At 43.7% G+C, this 14300-nt stretch overlaps 3 protein-coding genes across 5 annotated transcripts in view; 2 read left to right on the top strand and 1 right to left on the bottom strand.

Moving 5' to 3' along the window:
* The window catches only part of Parp9 (poly(ADP-ribose) polymerase family member 9), a 30931-nt gene extending 24043 nt beyond the window's left edge, over window positions 1–6888 (top strand). For both annotated transcript variants that reach the window (XM_048454173.3, XM_048454175.3), the window contains 3 exons: window positions 430–566; window positions 2290–2464; window positions 6216–6888. In XM_048454173.3, the coding sequence (XP_048310130.3) occupies window positions 430–566; window positions 2290–2464; window positions 6216–6610 (707 nt within the window). In that variant the 3' untranslated portion in view covers window positions 6611–6888. The remainder of the gene's footprint in view (window positions 1–429; window positions 567–2289; window positions 2465–6215) is intronic.
* Window positions 1–14300, bottom strand: part of LOC146895640 (uncharacterized) — a 39148-nt gene that overhangs the window by 24772 nt on the left and 76 nt on the right. Inside the window, exon 2 of the mRNA XM_087897819.1 lies at window positions 9562–13578. Within this exon, the coding sequence (XP_087753945.1) occupies window positions 12848–13578 (731 nt within the window). The 3' untranslated portion in view covers window positions 9562–12847. The remainder of the gene's footprint in view (window positions 1–9561; window positions 13579–14300) is intronic.
* Kpna1 (karyopherin subunit alpha 1) overlaps window positions 13106–14300 on the top strand; it is a 63685-nt gene continuing 62490 nt past the window's right edge. The window contains exon 1 of one of the 2 annotated variants that reach the window (XM_085685514.2): window positions 13106–13246. The gene's annotated coding sequence lies outside the window, so the exon portion shown is untranslated. The remainder of the gene's footprint in view (window positions 13247–14300) is intronic. The other variant, XM_085685515.2, reaches the window with a different exon arrangement.

Here is a 14300-nt window from a genome sequence, read left to right as displayed (position 1 = left end):
TTCAATCTTAAAATAGGTTAAATAAACTGACACTCTTTATTGACAGATACGCCTATGCACTTAGGCCTGAAGTAAAAGAGACGTGCAGGCAAGGGTGGCAGGCTTCCGCCTTGTTTTAGATACGTGCCAGGGCCCAGTGAAGAGCAAGGGTTTCTGTTTGTTTGAAGCAGAAACAGCTCCTGGTATAGCTCTTCCTGCGTGTTCTAAACATCAGGAGCATATGCTTTCAATGGGCCCATCTTCCACATTTTTAGATTTCATTCTCTCAAGGCAGTTTTTCCTTTGTGCAGCCCTGGCTGCCCCAGAACGTGCTCTGGTCTTGAACTCAGAGATCTGTCTACCTCTGCCTCCCAAGGGCATGTGTTACCCACTGCTCAGCAAGAAATCGTTAATCAAATCTCCTAATGGTTTTGTCTTACTCATTTTTAGGACAGTGGACCGATCAGCAAGGAATACTGGATGAAATGGAGGATTTTCACACATATCTTCGTTACCCAGTACCTTTATCTCAGGAACTTGAGGACCGAAAGAGACAGTTTGAGAAGTGTGGCCTGTGGGTTGTGAAGGTATACCTAATCAAGGGAGGCTCTGGTTCACTTTGCTATTGATTGGTTCTATAGCCAAAATAAAAATTCACCTGCCAAGGACTCTCAGGCAGGTAGCTGGTCAGTCACCTGGAGCCTGAGTAAGACTGGGAGGAATTCAGGCCTGAGGGTGTAGTTGGAATCAGGAGGTAGAAATGATGTCAAGACCTACAGAGCCAGAGAATGAAGATTCATGAGCAGGTGGTCTACCTGTCACTGACCACAACAATGGAAAGCACATTAGTGCTTAGTCCACTGTGCTACGATTGTTTACCTACTTTTATCTCACAAACCATTAGCTTTAATGGGACATGTACTATGACGGCATTGTTGGTCATTTCAGTACTAGTAACTGGCACATACTTATTGCACAGTGGATCTGTTGTGTGTAGCAGGCTATACCTGCCTGGTATGTGTATGCTGTTGAAATGAAGAGGCTTCTCCAATGAAAAGTGTCTCAACAAGGCAAACTTGACTTTTAATTAGCAGGGTGTGCTACTCAGAAAGTGGAAGAGCAGGAAGACTGGTGGGTGTTCTGGGTTTCTACCTAACACAGGGGCAACTGTGTCCTCTCCCCACTGACTGGGGTCTCATCCACAGTCTCTCTCAGTTGTCTAGCTGTAAAAGAAACCATGAAAAGGAAATGAAGGGAGGGGGCTGGGGGCATGTCAGTGCCTAAACTACCTGAGCTCTGACAATCTGATGTTTCTAACATGTGGAGGCCAGAGAACCTTGGCTATTGTCCTTCCTTAGGATACTCATCTTCCACAGCTCACCTTGTCTTTTGAGACAAGGCCTGTGGTGGTTCAAGTGAGAATGGCCCTCATAGGTCCACGTGTTTGAATAATTGGTCTCTAACCAGAAGAATTTTGGAAGTGTTAGTGGGTGTGAGCTTACTGGAGAAGGTGTGTCACTGGGGGTGAACTTTGAGGTTTCAAAAGTCCACGCCAGGCTGAGTCTCTCACTCTCTCTGCCCTCTGTGTATGAATTGGGGTGTAGAGCTCTCAGCTACTGCTCTAGCTTGTGCCTGTCTGCTTCTTGCTATGATGATCATGGAATAATTCTCTAAAACTGTAAGCGAGGCCCCAGTTAAGTGTTTTCTTTTATCAGTTGCCTTGGTCATGGCGTCTCAACACAGCAATAGAACAGTGACTAAGGTGGATCTCTCATTTTTACTTGGAACTAACTAAGTAAGCTAAGTTGGCTAGCTAGTAAGCCCCAGTGCTGGAATCACAAGCTCATGACACAATGCTTGGCTTTTTAAAATGTAGATTCTAGATAGAACTCAGGTCCTCATGCTTTCAAACCAAGCACTTTACCAACAGACTGAGCCATTTCCGAAGCCTATGATTTTTGTTGTCACTTTTTTTTTTTAGATTTTTGTTGTTACTTTTTTTTTTTTTTGAGAGAGAGTGTCTCATATAGCCCAGGCTAGCTTCATACTTGCTGTGTAGTTAAGATTGTCCTTAATCCCTTTCTGATCCTCCTGACTCCTTTTTGGGGATTGTAGGCATACAACTAACTTTATTAAATGCACTTATTGAAAAGGGGATAGATTTTGGAGAGAAGCCAAATTAGGAGAGAGTTAAAAAGCAAAATGCATGTATTCCATGCACATAGCACATGTAGTTTCCAATTAGTATAACAGACAATTTAAAGGAACTGTTTTTCAGATCAATTCACTTCTTTTTTTTTTTTCTTATAGGTGGCACAGATACAAAATAATGTGCTCAAGAATGCCTTCCAAAAGAAGAAGAAAATGATGGAAGGGAGAACTCTGAGGGGATCTGGAAGCCAAAGGTTGTTCCAGCAGGTCCCATATCAGTTTTGCAATGTGGTATGCAGAGTCGGCTTTCACAGACTGTACACAACACCTTGTGGTAGGTATTGGTCTCATCATCAGGGCTCATCCTCAGGGCTGCCTGCATGGGCAGGGCAAGCAGACATCAGTGTATGGCTGTGGGGAGGGATCCTTTGCCACTGGCCTTTAGAGGTGAAGTCTTTTGGAAATGGTTGATATTTTATCCTTTGTTGGTGGGTGATAACTTAATGCAAGTGTGAACAGCAGGATCTGTGGTTCAGGTTTAATCTCATTCTTGTCTGTGTTCTGACTGCAGAGAGCACCTTGAAGTGTTACTGCTTTGCCCTTTTCGTCTCAACACAATTATCAGAACCAACCCCATTCCTTAGTTCGAAGCATATTTACTTACATTTAAGAAACTTGTTTTGCACCCACCCCTGGTTTGTTGTTTTTGTATTGTTTTGTTTATAAGACAGAGTCTATGTAGTCCTGGCTGACCTGTAACTCAGAGTTCTGCCTGCCTCTGCCTTCCCTCCCTAGTAACCAGGATTAATGGCATGTACCACCATGCCTAGCCCTTTCTTCCTCTATTTCCCGTGAATGAATCAGGTATATAGTCTTGCAGGTGAAGTGCCCTCTCTGTCTTTAGCTAATGATATGGGATTGGGAAAAGTGTAGTAACAGCTACCATTTTGAAAGAGGAGAGGAAAAACACAGAACAGTTACTTACCTTGTGCTGCTCAACAGGACTAGGGAGCATTGCTCAGTCAGGGAAAATTCTCCCTTACAGCCTTTTGTTCATTTCTAGGTCTGATGCCTAACCAGTCACCTAACCAGGTGACTGACCTTGCATTGCCTCACAGGCTGGAACATGCTCAGATTCTTAGCCAGATTATAATTTCCAGCAATATGATACCTTTAAATATTCAGCAAGATCGGTGGTTAAGAGCACTTGTTCCTCTAATAGAGGAACAAGGTTTGATTCCCAGGACACACATGTGGTTCACAACCATCTGTAACTCTAGTTCTGGGGGATCTGATACCCTCTTCTGAACTACTTGGGCACCAAGCGTACATGGTGCATTCATGTAGGCAAAACCACTCACACATAAAATAAAAATGAATAGATCAAAATTTTTAGAGACTGGAGATGGCACTTACTCTTCCGTAGGGCCAGGGTTGGATTCTCAGCACCTACATGGTGATGCACAATCATTTATAACTTCAGTCCCAGGTGGATTCAGTGCCCTCTTCTGGTCTCTGTGGGCACTGCATGCACATGGTGTACAAACATACACACAAGCATTCACACACACACACACACACACACACACACACACACACACACAATTAAAAAATTCAGCAAGTAAGAACTAATTTGAGGTCAAGCTTGTGTCTTCACAGGATCCCTTTTGCAGGTCCTTGGTTATGTCACTAAAACAGTTTTCAGAATGGACTCAGCAGGGAACACAAAGACTACTTTATTGGAGTGAGAGAAAATAATAGGATAGGCCAGCAAGCTGGAAGTCTATTGGCCTGGCGGAGGGAAGTGGAAACAGAAGGAAGGCTATACTTGCTGAGCTGCAAGTCAAGAAAGACAGCAGGCAGGCTCACAGTGGGAGTCTGTGACTTCATGGGACACAGTAGGGAGAGGTAAACTTCAGAGAGAGTGAGATGTTCCAATATCAGGACAGACAGGCTTAGGATTTGATCAGCAAATAAAAAGGGCTGGGGAGTGGGAAGGTTATAGTTTCTGGGTCAGAACTAGTTACATCCCCTTCTTATTATTTTGGTTCTACCAGCTGGAAGAAAGGACTTCAAATTGAGGAAACTACTCTAAGAGCATCATGCTTAATTTTTCTACTGCTCATAGTTTAAAATCAAAACAGAAAAAAAACCTTCTCAGTCCTTCAGATTCTTAGCCTATAGTTGAAAATAAATCTCAGAAAACTAAACTATGAAAGCTAGAATTTTATGATTTTCTTATGAATTAAAAAACTATATATGCATGATTGTTTTATAGGTGTATTTGTATATTAGGAGGCTTTGTTCTAAGCTTTATCTCTTTTGTCCTTTTTGAGGCAATATTCAAAAAGAAACTCTTTCAAAGAAATATTTATTTATTTTTAATCTCAGACTATTATTATTTTGGCACTGTATCTTCTATGTTTACAATGCAAGGAGATTGCTTTGTGATGTTTTGAAAACAGAAATGCCATTTATCACTTCACTTTAAGTGTGGCAGCCTCTAGCCACACTTGACTGTGGAACATGAGATGTGGCTAATCTGAATTGAAATGTTCTATAAAGATAAATAAAATAGATACTGGATTTTGAAGCCAATAATAAATGTAAAATATCTCTCTAGTGAATTTTTAAAAGTATACAACTTTTAAAAAGATTTATGTGTAGTAGTGGTTTGCCTGCATGGATGTATATGCACCACACCATGTGTTGCCTAGTACCTCTTGAGGTCAGAAGAGAGGCTGGATTCTCTGGAACTGGAGATATCCAATGGTTGTGAGCAACCATATGTGCTCTGGGAACTTGTCTTAGGGTTTTTATAGGGTAAAGAGATACCATGACCACAGCAACTCCTGTAAAGGAAAACATTTAATTGGGGATGGCTTCCAGTTTTAGAGATTTGGTCCATTATATCATCATGGCAAGAAGCATGGTAGTATGCAGGCAGACATGGTGCTGGAAAAAGAGCTGAGAGTTTTATATCTTGATCCACAGGCAGCAGGAGACTGTTTATAGGGTGTAGCTTGAGCATATGTGACTTCAAAGCCCGCCCCCACAGTGACACTTCCTCCAACATGGCCACACATACTCCAACAAAGCTATCTCTTAATAGTGCCACTTCCTCTGGGCCAAACATTCAAACACATGAGTCTGTGGGGGCCATACCTATTTAAGCCACCACAGATCTGAACTTAGGTCCTCTGAAAAACAAGTGCTCATAACTGCTGTGCCTTCTCTCCAGCTCCTGCCCCACCCCCAGTGAATTATACTATTAACTAGACATTGAAATAATACTTTGACTCTAATTTGATAATTTGATTTCATCCTTCCTTTTTCTCTTTTCTTTCCTCTTTTTAAAACATGGCTCCTAGAAAACTTAAAAGTGGCTTATATGGCTTGTATTGCATTTCTACTTTCCAGGGCTGCTCTGGAGCCTATGTCAGCATTTGGTTCAGTATAGAAGGGATAAAGAAGGAAGGAATGGCAACACAGCTTCAAAGTTTTCGTGTGTTCACCTCTACATGATTATTTATTTTCAGTGCTGAGGAGTGACCCATGGCTTTGCGATGCTAATACATGTCACTAAGCTGCATTTAGTTCCTCTACAGTAAAGGGCGACTGAACAACAGTTTTGGAGGGTTTGGGTTTGCTCGTTTTCATTTCTGTTGTTTTGCTGTTTAAGGCAAGGTCTTCCTATAGAGTCTGTTTACCTTGATACTTACTTGAGGCTTCTGTAGCCAGCCAGTGTTTTAAGAACAGACTTCCTTACTGCTGCTAACTGCCTGGTTAATAATGACTTGAGTCAGAATTTGTCTGAATCTTACATTTTCATACTGTAAATGATAATATTATTCAAATTACAGATTAATTTAATCTAATCAATGTGAAATTGCTTTGAAAGCTAGTGACTTCTGTGTAAATTCTAATGATATATTCTAATGTCAAACTATTGTTGATGGTATCAGTGATAGTGTTGGGAGCGACTTAGCATGGAGGTAATTATGTGACGGTCTAGAGAAAAAATACATATTAGCACTCAAATAGACATAATCTATTATAACATATACATTTTTTTTGTCTTTCAGACCCAGTTTATGGAACCGGCATATATTTCACCAAAAGCCTTAAAAAACTAGCAGACAAAGTCAAGAAAACCTCTAGCACTGATAAATTAATATATGTGTTTGAGGCAGAAGTGCTCACAGGCTCTTTTTGTCAGGGTAATAATTTAAGTATAACCCCACCACCACTGAGTCCTGGGGCCTTAGATGCTCATGACAGCGTGGTCGACAATGTTTCCAACCCTGAAACCATTGTTGTTTTTAGTGGCACGCAGGCGATGCCCCAGTATTTGTGGATTTGTACACAGGATAGGACACTGTCACAGGATCAGATGTGGGAACAGGACGACTCATCAGAACTAGATATGGTCTCCTCCCCACACTCATGGAGGAAGGTCTCAAATGGCAGCCCTGTTTGACCTCTACACCATTTTAACAGACAGCAGGCTTTGGGTGAATTGAAACAGTGACTGTCGGTGACTTGAAGAGTGGCTTGAACATAACAAATTATCTGATCTGTTCAGAATGACTGGGTTACTCATGGCACCTACCACATACAAAAGATGTTTTTACGTAGTAACTCAAGCCAATTAAAATGATGATAGTATAAAATAGGACAATAGAATGATTTTAGATTTTTCTATATGATTTTATAAAGTACTTTGGAAATTCAAATAAATCACCTTTGTCTGAGTAACTGGTTCTGAGTAGTTATGTGTGAAATGAAATAATGCAAACTGGAAGGGCATCAAAAAACTGCTACTCAGTTTGGATTCAGTGATATCAAGCAATGCCACTCAGTGCTGGGTATGGCTGTGCACACCTTTAGTCTCAGCAGTGCGGTGCCGGGAGGCAGGGGCAGGGTAGGTCTCTGAGTTCAAGGCCAGCCTGGTTTGCCAGAGAAACCACCCTCCCTGCTCCAAAAAAAAAATAAAAATCCCCCCCCAAAACCAACCCAAACAAACAAAAATAAATGCCATTCATCCACCATGTGTCTTAATTCACCAAGCATTTACTGATCACTACAAGTGTTTAAGTCACTTTGTGCATGCCAAGCAAGACAACTACCCTCAAAACCCTTTATCCTGAATAATCATAAAGGCAGAGATGGGCACGTGAACAAATATAATTAGCCATAACTAAAGGAGGATAACAGAGTCTTTGAAAAAATTTAAGTGAGAACAGGGAAGCTTCCAAAAGAAACAGTAACAAGAAGGTAAAGTGGAGGCAGAGCAGGAAGTGTGTTTTAGGCAAAGAATATAGTTCTTTTAAAAACTGAGTCTACCTCTTCTGGGCCCAGACTTAACTTTAAGATACTATTTGTAACAGACTAATTTCATGTTTGACTTTTGATGTAAAAAGATGTCCCCTGAAGGCAGTTCATGAAGTATTAATGGAAAAGTCAACAGAATAAAAAATACTCAATCCTTGGGCTGGAGAGATAGTTCTGCTCTTCCAGAGGTCCTGAGTTCAATTCCCAACAACCACATGGTGGCTCACAAACATCTGTAATGAGATCTGGTGCCTTCTTCTGGCCTGCCTGCAGGCATACATGCAGACAGAACACTGTATACTTCTTAAATAAATAAATCTTTTTTAAAAAATACTCAACAGAAACACACTATTTTATTACTTGTTTTGTTGAGCGGTTTCACTGTGTAGACCAAGCAGACCTACTAACTAAGATTAGCCTGCCTCTGCCTCCTAAGTGCTGGAATTAAAGATGTGGTCCCCCACTGCCAGCCATTATTTTTATTGAATACAGATAATAGTTATCTAATTAGTTCTTTTATCATGCTTCTATTATTCCTATATTTATAGGCTTTAATGTACAGAATAAAGAGGTTGAAGCTAGAGTTTAGTTGGTAATGTACTTGCCTAGCATGAAGTCCCAGGCTTGATTTCCCAGCACCATTACATAAAATCAGGTGTGAGAGAAAGATACAGAATAATATATCCTGCAAAATTTAGACATGTAAAATAGATCCCTAAAGCAAAGGGATATAAGCATTATAAAATATTGCCACATACATGTTATTTAATTTGTCCTTCCTCTACTTATTACTAGCTGACATCTTTAACCAGTTCTGTTGCCATTTTGCTTGTATATGTAACAGAACAGAAATATGCTAGACTGTATAATTCCAAGTAAATATCTATTTTTATATTTACATGTTTGAGTACTAAATCTACATTTGTTTTTATTTCTATACCTGTTAGCTTGGCAGTTTTGTTTTCAGCTTCAACTTGCAGAGGTTTCGTTTTGAGATAGAGTCTCACTATGTAGGCCAGAGATCTTCTGGCCTCTGCCTTCCAAAGTGTTGGAATTAAAGGAGTATGCTTCCAATCCCACATATGTGCACGTATGTGGGCAACCTCAGATGTGGTTCCTCAGCAGTGCTGTACACCTTGGCTTTGTTTTCCCTTCTCCCTCTCTCCTTTGCTCCCTCCCTTTTTTGAGACAACGTTTCTCAGTGGGTTCTGGGGCATGCTGATTAGGTAACTAGGCCAAACTGGCTGATCAGCAAACCCTAGGGATCCACCTGTCTTTGCCTCCCAGAACTAGGATTCAAAGCCTGTAGCAACCTACCTGACCTTCTGTTTGGATGCTGAAGGTTGAACTGAGGTCCTTAGACCCCAGTGGCCAGTATTTTACTGACTGAGGTATCTTCTCACTTTCAACCTTCAGGATTTTTTTTTTATTCATTTGTTTTAACATGGTGTCCAGCTGGGTGGTGATGGCACACACCTATAATCCCAGCACTTGGGAGGCAGAAGCAGGCGGAACTCAGTGAGGTCGAGGCCAGTCTGTCTACAAAGCTGGTTTCAGAACAGTCAGGGCAAAGAGAGAAAACCTGTCTCGAAAAACCAAAAATAAATGAATAAATAAAATTGTATCTAGGCGGTGGTAGCACATACCTTTAATCCCAGCACTCAGGAGGCTGAGGCAGGCAGATCTGTGTGAGTTCAAGGCCAGTCTGTTCTACAGAGCAAGTTCCAGAACAGGCAGGGCCTGTCTCAAAAAACAAAACAAACAAATAAATGTATCACAGATATCTGGTCAGTTGGGTTTAAACTTCCATGAAACAAAGTCAAAAGTAACAAATATATAAAATGAAAATAGTTTACAAATAGATGAAAATAGCTGAAAGATAAGTGTTTATAAACTTATGTTCCAATTATTAGCAAATATGCATAGAAATGGAATCTTATAAACTGTTTGTAGACTATAACTTGGAGAAATAACCAAGCAATGCCCAGTGTATTAATTTAATTTGCAAATGATAGGTAATGAGTTACCACAAACTTAGTGGTTTAACACCCATTTATTATCTTAGTTTCTTTTGGTCAGAGAGTGTTCACAGCTTACCTGGATCCTCTGTTCAGGGCCTATCAAAGTAGCAATAAAATACATGCTCCTCACGTATGAAGGCCCAAGTCCGGAAGGGTCTGCTTTCAAGATCACTCAGGCTGTTAGCAGAGTTCATTTCCTGTAATTCTTACTGCTAGCTAAAGGCTATTCAAGTCCTACAGGCCATCCATAGACCCAACCAGGTGTGTTTTTTTTAATAACTTATTTACTTTTGATATTATATGCATTGGTGTTTTGCCTGTAAATAGCTGTGTAAGGCCTTGGAACTGCAGTTACAGACAGTTGTGAGTTGCCATGTCTGTGCTGGGAATTGAATCTGGGTCCTCTAGAAGAATAGCCAGTGTTCTTAACCATTGAGCTATCTCTTCAGGCCCAACCAGGTCTTCTATAGGCAAGTGACAACAAATTGCTTTTTTAAGGCTAGCATGAATTTTTAGTTTCATAATACACAAAGTATTACAAAATGAAATGTTATCACAGTAAGCCTTCTATAATCCTAGATCTGTTGTCTAGGAATTAGTAAGGAGTCCTATAAATATTCAAGGGGTGGGGATTATACAGAGCAAGGCCAAGAATCAGAGATCACGGAGATTACTTTAGAATTCTGCCTACCACATCTAATGATATTAAAGATGTAATGTCCTGGGGCTGGAGAGATGACTCAGTGGTTAAAGGCACTTGCTGCTCTTACAGAGAACCTGGGCTTAGTATCCAGAACATGTGAACCCCCACACGGCAGTAATAACTGTTGGTAATTGCAGTTTCGGGGATCTGGTACCCATCTTCTATACAGAAGATGCACAATATGGCGTACATACATACACACAGGCAAAATAATCTTAAATATACATTTTAAATTAAAAAGGCAGTTTACTTGTACATAGTATATACACTAGTATATATACAAGATTATTCATAGGCTGAGCGTGGTAGTACATGCCTTTAATTCCAGCACCCAGGAGGCAGAGGCAGGTAGAGCTTTGTGAGTTCAAGCAACAGCTAAGACACTGAGCAGAGCTTTGGTTATCTCATGGGGTTGAGAAGGCCCTGCGAAGAGAAGAGACCCTAGTGGATACCTGTGACTCTTAAGGATCTACCTAGGACTAAGGGTGGATTAGGGAATAAACCAGCCTCCATGAAGACTACTCTGACTGAATAATGAGTCTTAGCTCCTGGTAATGATCAGACATCACCTCAGCTACAGTCAGAAATACCTGCTGGTCTTAATTAGGGTTTCTATAGTTACAGTGGAACGCCATGACCAAAGGGCAAATTGGGGAGGAAAGGGTTTATTTGGCTTATACTTCCACATCTAAGTGCATCACTGAAGGAAGCCAGGACAGAAACCCCCACCAGGGCATGAACCTAGGTGTTAGTAATCAGGCATCTCTGTACTGGCCTGCCTTGGGAGTTCTGACAGGCTGCAGCCACTAAGAGCACCTCCTGTGCACATTCACTACGTTCCCTTTTAAAGGGCACTGCCCACCTCCCATCTCTTTCTCCCTCCCCCTCCACTCACTCTGCCTCTCCTCTTCTGCTTCTGTCCCCAGAGGCTGGGCTCCCCACTTTCCTTCCCTCTTTTTACATTCCCTTTCTTCTAATAAAATCTTTTCCATATGAACTTGCTTCTTTCTCTGCAGTGCTTTTTTTTTTCTTTTTTTTTCTTTTTATTACAACAGTAGGGGCAGAGGCCATGGAAGAGTGCTATTTACTGGTTTGTTCAACCTGCTTTCTTTCTTTTGCTTTATTTCCTTTTTGTTTTTTGTTTGTTTTTTGAGATAGGGTTTCTCTGTGTAGCTCTGGCTGTCCTGGAACTCGCTTTGTAGTCCAGGCTGGCCTCAAACTCACAAAGATCCTAGAGATCCACCTGCTTCTGCCTCCAGAGTGCTGGGGAAAAGGTGCAACACACACCCGTCTTCAATCTGCTTTCTTACAGGACCTGGGACCATCAGCCCTGGGATGGCACCACCCACAATGGACCAGGCCCTCCCCCATCAATCACTAATTAAGAAAATACCCTACAGTTGGATCTTATGGAGGCTCAATTTTCTCAGTTCAGATGACTCTAGCTTGTATCAAATTGACATAAAACTAGCCAGCACACTGGCCCTAAGTCTCTCTCATAGAACATTTTCTTTTTCCCCAACTGCCTTAGTCCAACTTAGTTCTAATTGTAATAAACACACTGTTAGTGGAGAAGGGGATACTGATGCAGAAGGGAGTCAGAAGAAAGGGAAAGAAGGACCGCGGGAGGGAGGAGGTTGTTCTACTTTGCTCTATTGCTTGAATAGCATTAAACAAGGCAACTTGGAGGCAGGCATTCTAGCTTACAGAACATCTCTGAAGGAAGTCAGGGCAGGAATTCAAAGCAGGAACCTGGAGGCTGTAGTTGAACAAACCATGGAGGAACGTGGTTACAGTGACTCATTCTCAGCTTGCTATCTTCTACAGCCCAGGGGTGGCACTGTCCACCGAGGGCTGGGCCCATCATGAGTCAGGAAAATGTCTCACAGACATGCCCACAGGCCAATCTGACAGGAGCCATTCTTCAACTCAGGGTCCCTCTTGCCAGGTGACTCTAGTAGTTTGTGTTAAGTTTATTAAAACCAGCACTGGAGCCAAGCCAAATGAACACTGCACTGCGGAGGATTCCCTCTTTCTTACGTTTATAAAATGTATCGACACTGTCTGTTGCTCCTCAACACTCCTTTTAAACTGACTCGTTAAACCACGTCCTGTGTGTGTGAGTTTTTCCCGTGACCTCGGCTTGGCCGGCTTAAGGTGGTCTTTTGAATCCACACTCAACTTCCCCAAAAGAAAAATAATCATTTTTCCTAAACAGTGTGTTTGAGAGCAAATTGCTCATGTCAAAGCAATTTTTTTTAACTAAAAATGATTACTATTGAGACAAGGTCTTCCTACATAGCCATTCTGGTCTAGAATTCGCCATTCTCCTGCCTCAACCTTTCTGGTGCTGGGAACACAGGCGTGCGTTATGAAGACAGGCTCAAAAATTAATTTCTTAATGTTTTAGGATACTAATAAATTACCAAGCAAAATGGGCGAGAGCTGAAGAGAATACCCAGAAGGTTCCAGCAGACGAGTTGCGAATTCTTTGAACGTGAGACACTGACGTATTTTGTAATACTCCCTCAGCCTCCAACCATGCCATCGTTCATCCAATAAGCATGCTCGGGGTGCGGTACCTCCCATGTGAGTGGGTAGCTATGGAGATCTGAGGGGGTGCCGTCCATTCTAGAAGAGCTTAGTTAGGACATAACTTCTACCTGTCTTTACTTTTACTGACAGCAAACCTCGTCCTCAGGGACCCACTCAGAGCCCGGGCCGCTGTTTTTTTTTCCCCCCGGGCCGCTCCAAACCAAGCGCGTCCACTCTGTGAAGACCGTTCGGAGACTCCGCTTCCCGGCAGCCCCTGCGGCGGGCGGCGGACGGCGGAAAGGCGCACGCAGGCGCGCAGGCCGGCCCCCGCACGCAGGCGCACTGCGCACGCCGGCTGCACTGGGTCTCGGGGCTCGGTGCGCGGTAGCGGAGAGCGAGGCCTGCTGAGCGCTGCTGTGGTGCGCGCCGCCTGGTCAAGGTTGTACGGGAAGAGGCGCAGCGGGCGGGCGAGGAGCGAGCGTCTCACCCTCGCAGTGGCACCGGGACCGGTCGCCTGGAGCCGGTGAGTGAGGGGGTTCCCCGCGGCCCCTCCCCCTCGGCGGGCGGCACTAGGTTCCCTCCGCGGACCCGAGGGAGGCCCCGGGGCGAAGGCGGATGCGGGCGGCGGCCGGAGCTGGCGCTGACGCTCCGGGGACCGGACCTTCGCGTCGCTCCCGTGCGTCACGGGCTCGGCGGTCCTAACGGCAGCGCGGCAGCGGCGACGAAGGCGAAGCGGGGTGGGGGTGGGGAACGCTGGTGCTCGCTGTGAGGAACGCCGGGCGGGGCGGGGCGGCGGTGGCAGCGGCGGCGAGGACTGCGGGGCGCCGGTCGGCGGCGCAGAGTCTGCGCGGCGCGCTAGCCGGAGGGCGGGGGCGGACGGCGCGGAGTGCGGTGGCCGAGGTCCCGGGCGTGCGGGACCGGTCCGGGAGTTGGCAGGTTACCGCCCGGGTCGGTGTTTGGAGTGAGGTGGGGGTGGAGACGGGAGGCTGCAGTTTACAGATGTCATAACTACGCGGGCCCCGAGCTGCTGACGGGGGTGTGGTAATTATAGCAATGACAACTTGGTCGGCTGTGTGAGCGGTGGATGCGAGGGAAACCGCCAGGCGTTAGCTGAGGCTCGCAATGGGAGCAGAAAGCCGGAGGGTGGCTGGAGTCAGGGATGTCGGCAAGAAAGAATGAGAGGGTTGAGTGCAGTTGCTTCCGACCCGCTTTGCAATGGGAAGTTTCAAATAATTGGTTTTAAGGCTTAAACTTAGGTTTGGTAAACTATCAGAATCGACGACCGAGAAATGCTTTCGAAATATTGTATTAAACACTAACACCTATCCCTTTTTTCTCTTAACACAGTTCCTTCAAACCCCACCTCCCTGTCACTTTCTTTGCTTTTCGTTCCTTGATACATAGCCCATGGTTGTCTTGATTTCAGAACAGTTCTGCCTCAGCCTTTCAAGTGCTGGGGTTACAGGTAAAACAACATACCTGATTTACTTATATATTTTGAGATAAGGTCTCATTACATACTCCTGGCTACTCGTGGAACTCAGGTGTAGACCAGGCTGTCCTTGAACTCAGAGATC

The sequence above is a fragment of the Myodes glareolus genome, chromosome 2 (assembly GCF_982192425.1).
Source record: "Myodes glareolus chromosome 2, mMyoGla1.1, whole genome shotgun sequence".
NCBI classification, from domain to species: domain Eukaryota; kingdom Metazoa; phylum Chordata; class Mammalia; order Rodentia; family Cricetidae; genus Myodes; species Myodes glareolus.
Note: the sequence above shows the minus strand (reverse complement) of the source record. Positions and strands in the feature narration are given on the sequence as shown.